Here is a 12,887-nt window from a genome sequence, read left to right on the forward strand (position 1 = left end):
GAGGGAGGCGGGGAGGGAAGGAGGGAGGAGGGGATGGGAAGTTTGGAAAGCGGCTGGGAGTTCTGCCTCCCTGGGCGCGCGCGCGCGTGTGAGTGTGTGTGTGAGTGTGTGTGTCTGACACGCTGACATGCCTCTCAGTCCCCGCCTCGCCGAGCCTGTGCGCGGAACGGAGCGCGCTGCTGCCCCTGGCCCGGCCCAGCCTAGCCTTGCCCGACCCAGCCCAGCCCGGCCCGCGGCCCCCCAGCTCCAGCCCAAGCCCAGCAGCCCCAGGGCCGCCCCTGCCCAACTTAGCCAGACCCGGCCCGGCCCGACCCAGCCCTGCCCAGCCCAACCTCGATCCGCCCGGGTTGTCTGTGCGCCCGCCTGCCCCAGCGAACTGAGCCGAGGGAGCCCGGGAGCCCGCCCGCAGCCCCGGCGCCGGCCCCGGCGAGCGGCAGCAGCATGGCGGAGCGGCCGGGCCCCTGAAGTTGGGGAGGGGGCGTCCGGGCGGCCCGACCCCGGGGGGCGGACTGACGGCCGTTCGGCCGGGACCCCGGCGCCCCCGCCCCCAGCCCCGGGCCGCCCCGCCCCGCCCCCGCCCCGCACTTGTTCCGCGCCGCCCGCCAGCCCGCCCGGCCCCTAGCCCGCAAACTCAACCCGAAGGAGCGAGGCAGGCAGGCAGGCAGGCAGGGAACACTGAGCCCGGGGCCGGCTGGGCTGAGGGACGGAGGGGCAGGGACCCAGGCGCCCCTCCCCGGAGCCCGGAGCATCCCTGGGCCGGCAGCGGGGCTCCGGGCTGGGCTGGATTCCGAGAGGGGCGCCCTGCCCCTGCCTGCTCCCACTCCGTGCCCTCGCTCCGCGTCCGCTCTGTGCCCCAACTTCGTGTCCTCGCTCCGCGCCCTGCCCCGTGCGCTCCGGCCTTTTCCCAGGCAGACTGACCGATAAGCGGACGGAAAGCAACACGATGCCCGGGAGCCTGGCGGGACTCGGGCTGGGGCTGGCGCTCGCCTTAGCCCTGCTGCTGCTACTGTTGCTGCGCGGAGCCTGCTCCGGGTCCGGGGAGCCGCTGGACGCCGCAGGACAGTGCCGGCCGCCTGGATCGGTGAGGCGCCCTGCCCTCGCAGCCCCCGGGCCAGCGGGGTCCCTTCCTATCCACCCCCAGCCCTAGCCCCCGGCCCCCATTTGTGCTCCTGCAGGCTGGACGGCTTGAGTGAGGGCCCGTTGGGGGCTTTCCTCCACCCTCTTCAACGTCCTCTCAACTTTCTCATAGCCTGGGCCAGCAGCACAGAGATGCCTCCCAGTCCTCCAGCCCCGCTGCCTCTGACGCCCCCAACGTCTCTCATAGACTGGGCCAACTGCACAGGGCTGCCTCCTCTTCCTCCAACCCTCCAATCCCTCTGACCCCATCCCAACTTTTCTCTTAGCCTGGGCCAGCAGCACAGAGATGCCTCCTTTTCCTCCAGTCCCCCTCCACTCCCAACTTCCCTTCCCGAGTGAAACTCAAATCCCACCCTAAAACCTACCCCAGCCTGCCTCTGTGGGGCCTGGAGCTGTGACGGTTCACTTTCCTCCTCAGTCTGATTTCTGGACTGACCCCCTTTCTCCAATCCTATTCCCACTTACACAGCTTCTCCTCTCCTGGAAAATTCCTTTTGCAGCCTAGACCTTCTCTGACCTGGGCCTGTCTCCCCCTACCCTAGTACCCTTCCCCTGCTCTTTACCCCCATTCCCAGACTCTAGCTTCCCTTTCCATAAGGGCTTGGGGGTAGGGGCTGGCTTTCCCCTCTCCATTCTTCCTTCTGGAAAACTTCCCTTAGGACAGAACTCCGACCCTCTCTCCTCTCCACTTTCCCAGTCATTTCCCTTAGGACAGAACTCTGACCCTCTCTCCTCTCCACTTCCCCAGTCATTTCCCTTCTGTGCCAACCAGAGGCAGAGTTTTCTTTCTTTCCCCCTCCCCCATCCACCTAGCTTCCCTTCCTGGCCCTGGGCCTGGCTCCTGCCCTTTTCTTCAGCTAGGGGAGGGATAGACACTCACTCCTTCCATCGGTCTTCTCCTAGAGTGGGGATGGGGTGGGGAAGAGAGATTTCCAAAGGGAAGAGCCCCAGAGCTGGGGAAGGGGGCTAAAGCAGTCTAGGGCAGTGGCTCCCAGTGGACCATTCTGAGGTTCCCTTCCAGCTCTCTGTGGACGTATTGCCCTGGGCCACACTCAGCCTTGGGTTTTTCAAATGACTATTTGAAGGGCTTAGTGAATAGCACATGGGACCTGGAGTCGAGAAGCTCTGGGTTCAGATCTTGCCTCAGAGATTTATTAGCTCTATGACCCATGGCAAGTCATTTAATCTTACTGGGTCTTTTTTTATCTCTGTAAGATGGGGCTGAACTAGAAGGCAGCTGGCATTCCTTCCAGATCTAATATATGATCCTATGTTGGGGAGGGGCCTTCAAAAAGATTTGGAGAGGGTTTTAATCTAGGAGAGTGAAAAGAACAAACCTGGGCTCTGGTCAACTCTGTGTGACGATGGGCAAGTCTCCTGATTTTTCTGAGCCTCATTTAACTCAGCTGTAAAATGGGGATAATTATCTCTGCCCAACTCATAAGGCTGTTCTGGAGATTAGATGAGATGGTTGATATATAGGCAAGGTGCTTTGTAACCAGAGTACCCTGGAAATGGAACTGTTGTCATCTCCACCCACCCAGCCACCTCTCACCAACTCCCACAAAGGCCCATGGATCCAAGATCCAAGATGGATCACTCAGTCTTCTCTCCCTCCCTTTCGCTAGAATCACAGGATTTTAGAACTTGGAGAAACCTCATTAGGAAGGGGTGGGGTTGGGGGAGTGTCTATAAGTGGTGAAGGCGCCACAGAAGAAAGGGTGTGCTCTAGGTCTGTGTGGTGCTGGTAGCAGACCTAGGAACCATGGCCAATAGACCCCTGCTCCTTCCATGAAAAAAAAAGCCTCTAAGCCCCAAACCCAAAATGTATTCTCTCTTCTCTCCCTACCACCAGCCCTGGAAAAACCCTGAGAGAGGTGGGATCCACAAAAAGAAGGCAGAGATCACAAGATTAGAGTTAGAAGGGGCCTCAGAGACCTACACCTATTTTTCAGAGAAGGAAACTGAGGCCCAGAGAGTTTATAGTGGAAATTGACTGAGATCTTGGGAACAAGAGAAATCTTTCTTTGGGGGGGTGGGGCATGGAGGGGAGAATACAAATTGGAAAAATCACTTCCTCCTTTTGTACTTCAGTTTCCTCATCTATCAAACAGAGACGGTGATTCTCACATCCCTTGCTTTGATAGCTAGTTTGGAGGAAAGCGCGTTGTACACTTGAAAGCATCACAGAAATATCCTCAGTGTTATTCTTATTTATGCTGAGGGTTGGCTGTGCTGCTGCTTAAGGGCAGGGAATGGTTTGTTTTCAGCTCTGGATCCTCAGCACCCAGCACAGTGCTTGGCACACAGTAGGTGCTTTATCAGTGCTTAGGAGTTAGTTAATTAGTACCCTTTTCATTTGCTCAGCATTTTCACATCCACCAGTAGCTGCTGATCTTCCTAGAAGCCCCCATGAGAATCTCTGAGCCTTGGAGCTAGAAGAGCCCTCCCTGGTATCTGGTCTAATCTTTACCTGAGGTCATTGGCCACCTCTCCCTTTCTCTCTTCCCAACCCATAAATTGAGGCTGGATAATCAGGGGCCTCATTTTGAAGCTCAGCCCCCTGCACATGGACTGGGTATCTTCTTCTTAGAGATCATCTAGTCCCACCCTCCCATTTCACAGATTTGGAAAGGACTTGCCCCAGTTTGCTAGTAAGTTCTTGGAGCCATAGAGACCAAAGCTCTAGACCTGCCCTGCTCTCACGGGGAGCATCTGTCCCTTCTTCTCATGAGCCTCCCACCTGAGCTCTAGCCATGTGACATAAGCCAAATCTGTTTCTCTCAAAGTCACAGTTTCTCAATCTGTAAAAGGGGGATAATAACACTTGTACTGTGTACTCCTGAAGAGCAGGGTATATTTTCCTTTCTTTGCATCTCCATCGGTTAGCCTTGTTCATAGAATATAGTAGGTGCTTAATAAATGCTAACTGACTAATTGAATGTTGTGAAGATCAAAGCATTTTGTACTCTTTAGTGGGCAATGGGAAATGGACAGTATTTAACCTGTAAAATGAAGAACCTAAGATGTGCCCCTTGGAGCTCTGTGATGGGGTTCAAATGAGCTAATGGAGTGATTTTTCAAGGGCAGGGGCCATTTCCTTTTTGAGTTGTGTCTCCAGTTCCTGACACAGTGTCTGGCAAACAGAAGGCACTTAATAAATGCTTGTTGCTTAGTTGGGTGTTAGAGACTTGTCCACTGTTCTTATTGTTATTCTGATCATGTGGTCTCATCTTTTTTCTTTTCCCTGGCCTGGGTAGCAGGGAGACCTGAACTCGTTTCTCTGGACCATTCATCGGGACCCTCCTGCCTACCTGTTTGGCACAATCCATGTTCCATATACACGAGTCTGGGACTTCATACCAGACAATTCGAAGGCAGCCTTTGAGGCCAGCGCCCGGGTCTATTTTGAGCTTGACCTCACTGACCCCTACACCATTTCGGCCCTGGCGAGCTGCCAGCTGTTGCCCCATGGTGAGAACCTCCAGGACGTGTTGCCCCGGGAGCTCTACCGGCGTCTCAAGCGCCACTTGGACTACGTGAAGCTCATGATGCCCACCTGGATGACGCCTGACCAGAGGGGCAAAGGCCTGTATGCCGACTATCTGTTCAATGCCATTGCCGGGAATTGGGAACGCAAGCGCCCAGTCTGGGTGATGCTTATGGTGAACTCACTCACAGAGACGGATGTGCGCTCGAGAGGCGTCCCGGTGCTGGACCTCTACCTGGCGCAGGAGGCCGAGCGCATGAAGAAGCGGACTGGAGCAGTAGAGAGGGTTGAAGAGCAGTGTCACCCTCTCAACGGTCTCAACTTCTCCCAGGTAGGATCTCGGCTTCCCCTTCTCCTAACCCTCTGCAAACTGAGCCGGGCACTTAAGTGTCCCTCCTGGGGACCAGACGAAGACCCCTCCCCTCCAGGAGAGGACACGGCAGCAAGCTGTCCAGGGGTGGGGAGCCTGGCCAGCCTCAGGGGCAGCTGGCAGCTGTGGGGCTGAGGATGTGATGGCAGTGACTTTGGAGGGGGACAGAAGCTGGCACGGTTGTTCTTGGGCCACCTGCATATAGAGGACAGCTTGGCCTGGGCTTTCAGCATCTCGGGGGCCGGGGCGGGGAGACAATAACTGGCTTCTGGCTTTGGTCACCTGGGTTCCCCTAAGCCAAGAGAATGTTCATTTTGAGCCCTGGAAATGAGGGAGTCAGCAGTGCAGGTTTGACATAAGTCCTAGGAGCTGGGCATTTCAGCAGCAGGGGCTGCTTGGGCATGTAAGCCCAGGTTGAGGCTGGGGGTGCTGGCTGGGGCTCCAGACCCAGGGCACATTAGCTGTCTGAAGGCTGTTCTTATTGCCTGGTTAGGTGCCTCCAGTTGTCCCAGAGTGGCCTTTATGGTGGTGGCTAAAGGAGCAGGAGATAGCAATGAACATTTCTGGGTTAATGATTCTGAGAGAAGAGTGGAAAAATGTGTGAGCTCAGGAACCCACTTTTGATTTCAGAACCCAGCTAAGGGAAGGTGAGGCCAACAGCACAGTATGTCCTAAGAGGCCCCTTTAAAATCTCCGTAGCCCTAAGTGGGTAACATGGCTTTCCATTCTACACCACCTTGCTTCTCTGGTGGGCAGAGGTCAATTGGCTGGGGAAAGGAGCCCTTCAGCCCCACCTTTGCCCTGGGAGCAGCCCCTGCAGAGCTGAGCCCAGGGTATAGGGCCCTCACAGGGTGAGCAGGGCCCCTGCCCCTCAATACAGTCTGGCCTGGTAACGATAACACAGAAAGTCTGCTGAATCTGGGGCAAGGCCCTGATCTGCCAGAGGGGCTGGGCCCTGGTGGGGAGGTTACAAGCTTTTAACCAGGGAAACAGGGGAGGAAAGTGATCCCTCCTGGTGGAACTCAGGCTTTTGTTATCCCAGAGAAAAATGCGGTGTTTCCCCCGGGGAAGCAAAAAAGACAGATTGATTGGCTAGGCCAAATGAAAGGCGACGTTGTCCTGCGTGACCGGCTGCCCCCCAGCTGGAGCCTGTGGCAAGGGCCATATCAGGCCAGCAGAGGTGGGTCACCCTGGGCTGATTCTGGGCTTTCTTTGGCTCTTGTGGGCTTCTTAGGTGGAAAATATTTTGCCTTCTCCAGGTTTATTCAGTTCTGCTTCCTCCAGGCATCCTTGGCCCTGATGCTTGTTTTCAACATTGTGGAAATGTATTGAGAGTCAGAGGATGTGGGTTCATCTGTCAGTTCTGTGTGGCCTTAGGACAGTTTCTTTCCCTCTCTGGGCCTCAGCTGGTTTACAAGGTGATGGATAGGATGGTCTCCAGAGACCTGCTCAGCTCTGCATCCTCTGACCCTGGGATGGACATTTGGATTCTATCCCACACAGTTAAGCTCTCCACCTTTTTTCTGGCTTGGAGGCCACATTGGGGTGGGGGGAGGTTTTGGGGCTCCTTCTCTATGAAAGATCCCTGTTCCCCATCATAGAAGGTACAGGGCTTATTCTAGAGCTCCAGAAACAGTGAGAATTCTTCCATGAAATGGCTCCAGGCTTTAAGTGGCCTCCTTGAAAGCAGATTCAGTTTTCTGTGGGTATGAAGGTCAAAACTAGGAAGGCCCTTAGAACAGAGAACAGGGAAGGTCAGAGATGGGGAAAGCCCTTAGAACAGAGAACAGGAGAGGTCAGGGATGGGTGTCCCTTAGAACAGAGAACAGGGAAGGACAGAGATGGCAGTCCCTTAGAACAGAGAATGGGGAAGGTCAGGGATGTGGGTCCCTTAGAACAGAGAACGGGGAAGGTCAGGGATGTGGGTCCCTTAGAACAGAGAACAGGGAAGGTCAGGGATGTGGGTCCCTTAGAACAGAGAACAGGGAAGGACAGACATGGGGCAACCCTTAGAACAGAGAGCAGAAAAGGTCAGAGATGCGGGAATCCTTTAGAACAGAGAAGGTCAGAGTTGGGAGTCCCTTAGAACAGAGTACAGAAAAGGTCAGAGATTGGAGGGCCCTTAGTACATAGATTCCACAATATAAGAGCTGGATGGGCCCTCAGAGATTACACTCACTCCCCTCGTTTGACAGAGGAGAAAACTGGGAGAGGGGAAGAGTGACTTTATGGAGCAGAGCTGCGAAGACCCTGGGTCACCCCTCTCCTAGCCCACCAGGCAGCCCTTTCTAGCCCCTGGGTCCCTGGCTAGGCTGCAGGAGCCAAGAGGGGCAGCACCCCCAGCCAGACAAGCTTTCAGCTCCCTAATCTTTGAAGCCTTCACCACCTGTGAAAGGATCCGCCTGGGCCAATTTGTCCTGTTATCATTCTGGAGAGAGGTGCTGAAATCTGCCCTCCATCCTCCGAGGCTGATGTGAAGCTAAATCAGGAAGAAGCAATTACTGGCCTTGGGTGGGTGTGTGGCTGGCCAGCCAGTGAAGCATCTTGAGAGAGCCAGGAATGCAAAACCCTTCGTGTGTGTGTGTGTGTGTGTGTGTGTGTGTGTGTGTGTGTGTGTGTCTGTGTGTGTGTGTGTGTCTGTGTGTGTGTGTGTGTCTGTGTGCGTGTGTGTGTGCATGCATCTGTATGTGTGTGCATGGGAGCGCGCGTGCCCATGGCCCCGTGTGTGCGCATGGTTTGATGTGCACATCTGTGATGTATTATTGTCCCAAAATATCTGCTAAGTGCATCAGATACTTTATTTTTACTTTGCTCTCTGCTTTACTGTTATTGCAAAATATTTTTGGGGGGTGGGAAAACCCGTCTTAAAATAGCTTCTTTAAAAAGGGCTCTGGTTCTTGGTTTTGCAGGGGGAAAGGCAACATTTTTCCCTCCTGGAGAGCAGAGAATGACCCTGCTCCTTAGCCTAAGGCAGGACTGGCCGCTCACTCCTTGTAGCTTTGTCCCATGGGCTCCAGCCCAGAGATTCTCCTCTGCCTCTGGCTGTGCTGCTTGGGGCTCAGCTTCCAAAACAAACTCAAAAGAGGTGACTTTTGTTTTTCATCTTCTCTCTTTCTTCCTGCTTTTCTCTCTCCCCACCCCCCTACTTCTTTTTCGCTGCTGATATACCTTGCCCCAACTTCCTTTTTTCTATTTCAAGGCCAGAAGAAGCCACACTATTTTGACCTCTTAGGGAATATTTACTGAGAAATTAGGTTTCTTGTTGGATTCCTGCTTTTGTCAGCGACTGGTGAGTGGATAAAAGAAGCCCAGAAGCTCTGAGAGAGGCCTTGTTGCCAAGGGTGCTGGGATCTGTCTCTCTGTCCATCCATCCATCCATCCATCCATCCATCCATCCATCCATGCATCCATCCATCATCACCTACTGTGTGCAAACTGCTGCCCTGGACACTGGGGGCACACAGACAAAAATGAAAGAGCCCCCCCCCCAGGTTATATAGTTATATGTACATATTGTCTTCCTAAATAAACAAAAGTTTCTTGAGGGCAGGGGCTGTTTGATTTTGTTCATGTATCCCTCATTCCTGGCACACAGTAGGTACTTACTACACTGTTCTGATTCGATTCATCTGTGAGCACAATACCTGGGTTCTAGTTCCACCTCCACTACTACTTCCTGGTGGCCAAGTCCCTCCCAATTTTGAGCTCATTTCCTCTGATAAAATGATCAGTGTGTCACTGTAAATTGGTGATTTCTTATGTTTTTATGATTCTATGAAGTCTCACCTTTGCTAGTAAAAAGCTTGGTGCCTCTGGGCAAGTCTCTGGCCCAAGGCACTGCTCTGTTTCTCAGTTTACCCATCCATCAACTGGTGGTTATGAGACCCATCTGTCTTACCTTGCACCTTCTATGAGAATCAAATAAAGGAGTTCATGTAGAAATGTGGAAATGGAGAAAATTAAGGGGCCTGGTGCATGCTGTGGTTTGATGCCCAAGGAGGCATTTGGGTTAGGGCATCAAGGAAAGCAAGGTGTGACTTCCTACTGTGACATGGGGAGTGGGTCACCATCCTTCTGGATTTGAGCCCTACTCTGTTTCACTTGGCTGGCTCACCAGTTGGGGCGGGGCTGCAGTGAAAAGCCTTCCCTTGTGTCTTGGGCCTTAGACAGTTGGCTGAGGGTCCCCTGCGGTTTTGGGGGGTTTTGTGGAGCTGCCTGACTCCACACTGTGGTCTGATAACTTGTTACTTTCCTTTTCTGGGCCATACCTTCCTTCCCCTGGAAAAGAAAGTGTGGGGCTTAATGATCATGTAGTCCTCCTCTAGCTCAGATAGTCTGCCTTCTAGGAGACCTGGGCATGAGGGCAGGAGACTTACTTTCGTCTATATATTTCAGAGACTTGGAGTCATAAGCCTTAGCTTCCCTTCTTGGGGACTCAGTTTCCTTCTCTATAAACTCAGGGGGTTGAACTCAATAATCTGCCATTTTATGATTCAATGAGTCTCTAGTTTGACTTTGGAAAAGGCATTTTTCCATCTCTGAGCCTCAATTTCTACATCAACCAAACGAGGGGGTTGGTTTAGTTGGTGTCTGTCTCCGGTCCCTCCCTATTTTCATATTTTGTTCCCTATTCTAAAGTTCCTCCCAGCTCTGATATTGTCTGTTCTGGGTCAGGTCTGCCTCAGACCCGATGTTCTGTGCCATGCTCCAAGGTCCCTCCTGGCTCTGACGTTTTCAGAGGCTGGGTTTCTCGCTCTGGTCCTTGGGGCCCTTGGCAGTCTGGTGGGATAGCCTATGAGGTAGCCTCTGGAAGAAACTCAGCTCCTCCCTGGCTGGGAGTCCCTGGAGTCTATGTGGTGAACTGTTGAGTGGAGGGAGTGAAGTGTAGCCCAGTGGGGAGCAGAGGGGAGGGGGAGAATGGAAACTCTGGCTCATTGTTCTGCCCTAAATCCATGAACACAGGCACTGGTACAAGCGGGCCCCTCTGTCTGGGCTTGGAGCTGGGCTTTTCTGAGAGGTGGCCCTCGTCCCGCTCTTGCTTTCCCACCCTGTCACATTCTGTCCCAGTGAGTGGTGCTCATCTACAAACACAAGCACCTTTGGGGGTTGGGAATGAATTCTCAGCGATCAGAATGTCAGAGGATCCAGGTTGGAATTCCAATTCTGCTCCTTGCTACCTGTGTGACCTCGAGCCAAACTCTTCCTCTCTGTGCCTCAGTTTCTTTCTCTGTACTTTCTTCCTCAGTAGGCTCTAGGCAGTCTCTGCAGTATATAAGCACTTAGGAAATCCTTTTTATTTCATTCATTTATTCTTTCCGTTTTCCTGGTCCCCCCGCCCCCGCCCCTGCCTGTTACTGCCCTCCTCCTCAGAACCTCTGCATATTCTGTCCAATTGTATGTGTACATGTTCTTTCCCTTAGTGGAAGGAAAGCTCCCTGAAGTCAGAGACTTTGGAGATTTCCCCTTTGTGTGCTCAGTGCTTAGCACGGTGCCTGACACATAGGAAACGCTTAAGAAATGCTGGCTGACCAACTCACATCTGGCTAGTGGCTCACTCAGTCTTCATCTCAGCAATTAAACCCCTGACATGTTCTGAGCTGTTTCCATCACACGGGGGATGGTGGGACGAGGAGAACTGTGGTCCCCTAAGCAGTTGGGTGTGTAGGGAGGGCTCCTGGTGGTGAGGTGTCAAGGTCAGGGCCCCAGGCCTGCCTCATACCTTCGCTAGGGAGGGCTGTTGGGACAGAGTTCCCCCTGGACTGGCTCCCACCTCAGGGCCTAGAACCAGCCCCAACCCCTTGTCCACTGTGCAGTCTCCTCATCATAGGCTGGTTCCCTAGCATCTTGCACAGTGCCTGGCATACAGTAAGCATTTAATAATTGCCTGTTTACTGATTGATTGGAAAGGACCTCAGACACCATCTAGACCAACCTCTTCATTTTACAGGGAGGACCGTGAAGGTTGAGTGACTGCCATAAGAGCGCACATATACTAAGTGTCCAAAGCAGGATTTGAACCCAGGTCCTCTGACTCTAGTCCCCAACTTCTGGGCAGCTAGGTGGCCTAGTGGAGAAGGAAATCAGGAACCTTGCACCATATACTTATTAGCCATGTGCCCCTGGGCAAGTCACCTCACCACTACTGTTTGCTCATCTGTACAGTGGACATAATCTATATTATCTCCATAGATAGTAGACATATCTATATAGCTAGCTGGTAGTAGCACCTACTCCCCAGGGTTGCTGTGAGTTTTGTTTACTCAGTTAACTGTATCTAACTCTACATGGCCCCACTTGGGGTTTTCTTGGCAAAGGTACTGGAGGGATTTTGCCATTTCCTTTTCCAGCTCATTTTACAGATAAGAGAACTGAGGCAAACAGGTTTAAGTGACTTTCCCAGGGTCACACAGTTAGTAAGCTTCTGAGGCCATATCTGAACTCACAATGATGAGTCTTTCTGACTCCAGGTTACTGTTCTAACCACAGCTGCCCATTGCTATGAGTTATCAAATGTAGTGAGGTATACGGAGGGCTTTGCAAACCTTAAAGTGCTATAGAAAGGTTTGCTCTTATCACTGTTACCCAGCTGTTGGCTCCCTTTGCCAAGCACCTTTCCTTCTCTGAACCTCAGTTTTGTCTTCTGTAAAATGGGTGAAAACCAAGCCCCACATGCTTTCACGAAGAAAGAAGCAGGGCCTAACTCCCATGGCTCCTCAAGTCCTTTTCCCCCAGGCAGGTCAAGGAACAGTCACGCTTGCCTGCCTGGGGAGCTGCTTACAATCCTGTCGCCAAGTGTAAATATTATCCCCTATAGAACTTTTTGTCTCTGCCCTCACACCTGAGGCAGGGCAGTTTAGCAGAGAGAGACCAGACCAAGATTGGAAGGGACCTCAGAGGCTTCTTCACCTGGGCCAGGAAAGAGCAATACAGTTTTCCCTTCCACATCACTACTTTCCCCATCACAGTTTCGCTATATTACGGGTTGGCATAAGAGATTAAATGGGAAATTTGGGGGGAGATTTGTGGAAGCCACAGATGACATAGAAAAAGTTTAGAAACTCAAAAATGCATAAAATAAATAAATATATACACATATGCATATGTATATACATGCATACATACGCATATATGTATATTTATATACATATACACACATACATATACACATACACACATGTATTTTATATATATATATATATATATATATATATATATATATGTATAGCATTGTAGAGTATTAATCCAAACAGCCCATAAAAGAAAAAGAGAAATTCAGACTTCTTCTCTGGCGTGAAGGGAGGACCAAAACATTTTGTGCAGATTTTCCAGATTATGGGGGTCCCACATCCCTAATCCTTGCGATGCGGAAGCGATAACCAGTATAAAGGCTAATGGTATTTTGGTAGGCTTGGTTTCCTCCTATCCCATGTATTTCATTTTGTGATTTAAAAACCTAATTCTGAGAAGGGTAGGTGGGCTTCGCCAGACTACCAAAGGGGTCCGTGACCAACCTCTGGTCCAGTCTAACCCCCTCATTTTATAGAAACCGGGGTTAAGTGACTTACCCAAGGTAACACAGTAAGTAGCAGAAACAGGATTTGAACCCAGGTTGGGGATTTTCAATCTAGTATCTTACCCACTGCATCATTCTACCCCTTTAATTCTAAACTCTGCTATTTGAGCATTTATTCTCTTTGGACCTCAGTTCCCCCTTCTGTAAAATGGAGACAAGGATATTTTTACTACCTACTTTGCAGGATGTTCATGGGGTAGGTGTTTTGTAGGTTTGGAGGCAGTTGTACAGAGTAGTGTCATTCATGCAGGCACAGAGGAGCATCCTAAACCCAGACCTCAGAAGTTACTTCATTGGAAGAGGAGGGGACAGAGGCC

General features: G+C 52.0%; 1 protein-coding gene across 1 annotated transcript in view; it reads left to right on the plus strand.

Annotated features, from left to right (window-relative positions):
- The first annotated feature begins 943 nt into the window (after nucleotides 1-943).
- TRABD2B (TraB domain containing 2B) overlaps nucleotides 944-12,887 on the plus strand; it is a 245,354-nt gene continuing 233,410 nt past the window's right edge. The window contains exons 1-2 of the mRNA XM_036757761.1: nucleotides 944-1,081; nucleotides 4,398-4,958. Of these exons, the coding sequence (XP_036613656.1) occupies nucleotides 944-1,081; nucleotides 4,398-4,958 (699 nt within the window). The remainder of the gene's footprint in view (nucleotides 1,082-4,397; nucleotides 4,959-12,887) is intronic.

The sequence above is a fragment of the Trichosurus vulpecula genome, chromosome 4 (genome assembly GCF_011100635.1).
Source record: "Trichosurus vulpecula isolate mTriVul1 chromosome 4, mTriVul1.pri, whole genome shotgun sequence".
NCBI classification, from domain to species: domain Eukaryota; kingdom Metazoa; phylum Chordata; class Mammalia; order Diprotodontia; family Phalangeridae; genus Trichosurus; species Trichosurus vulpecula.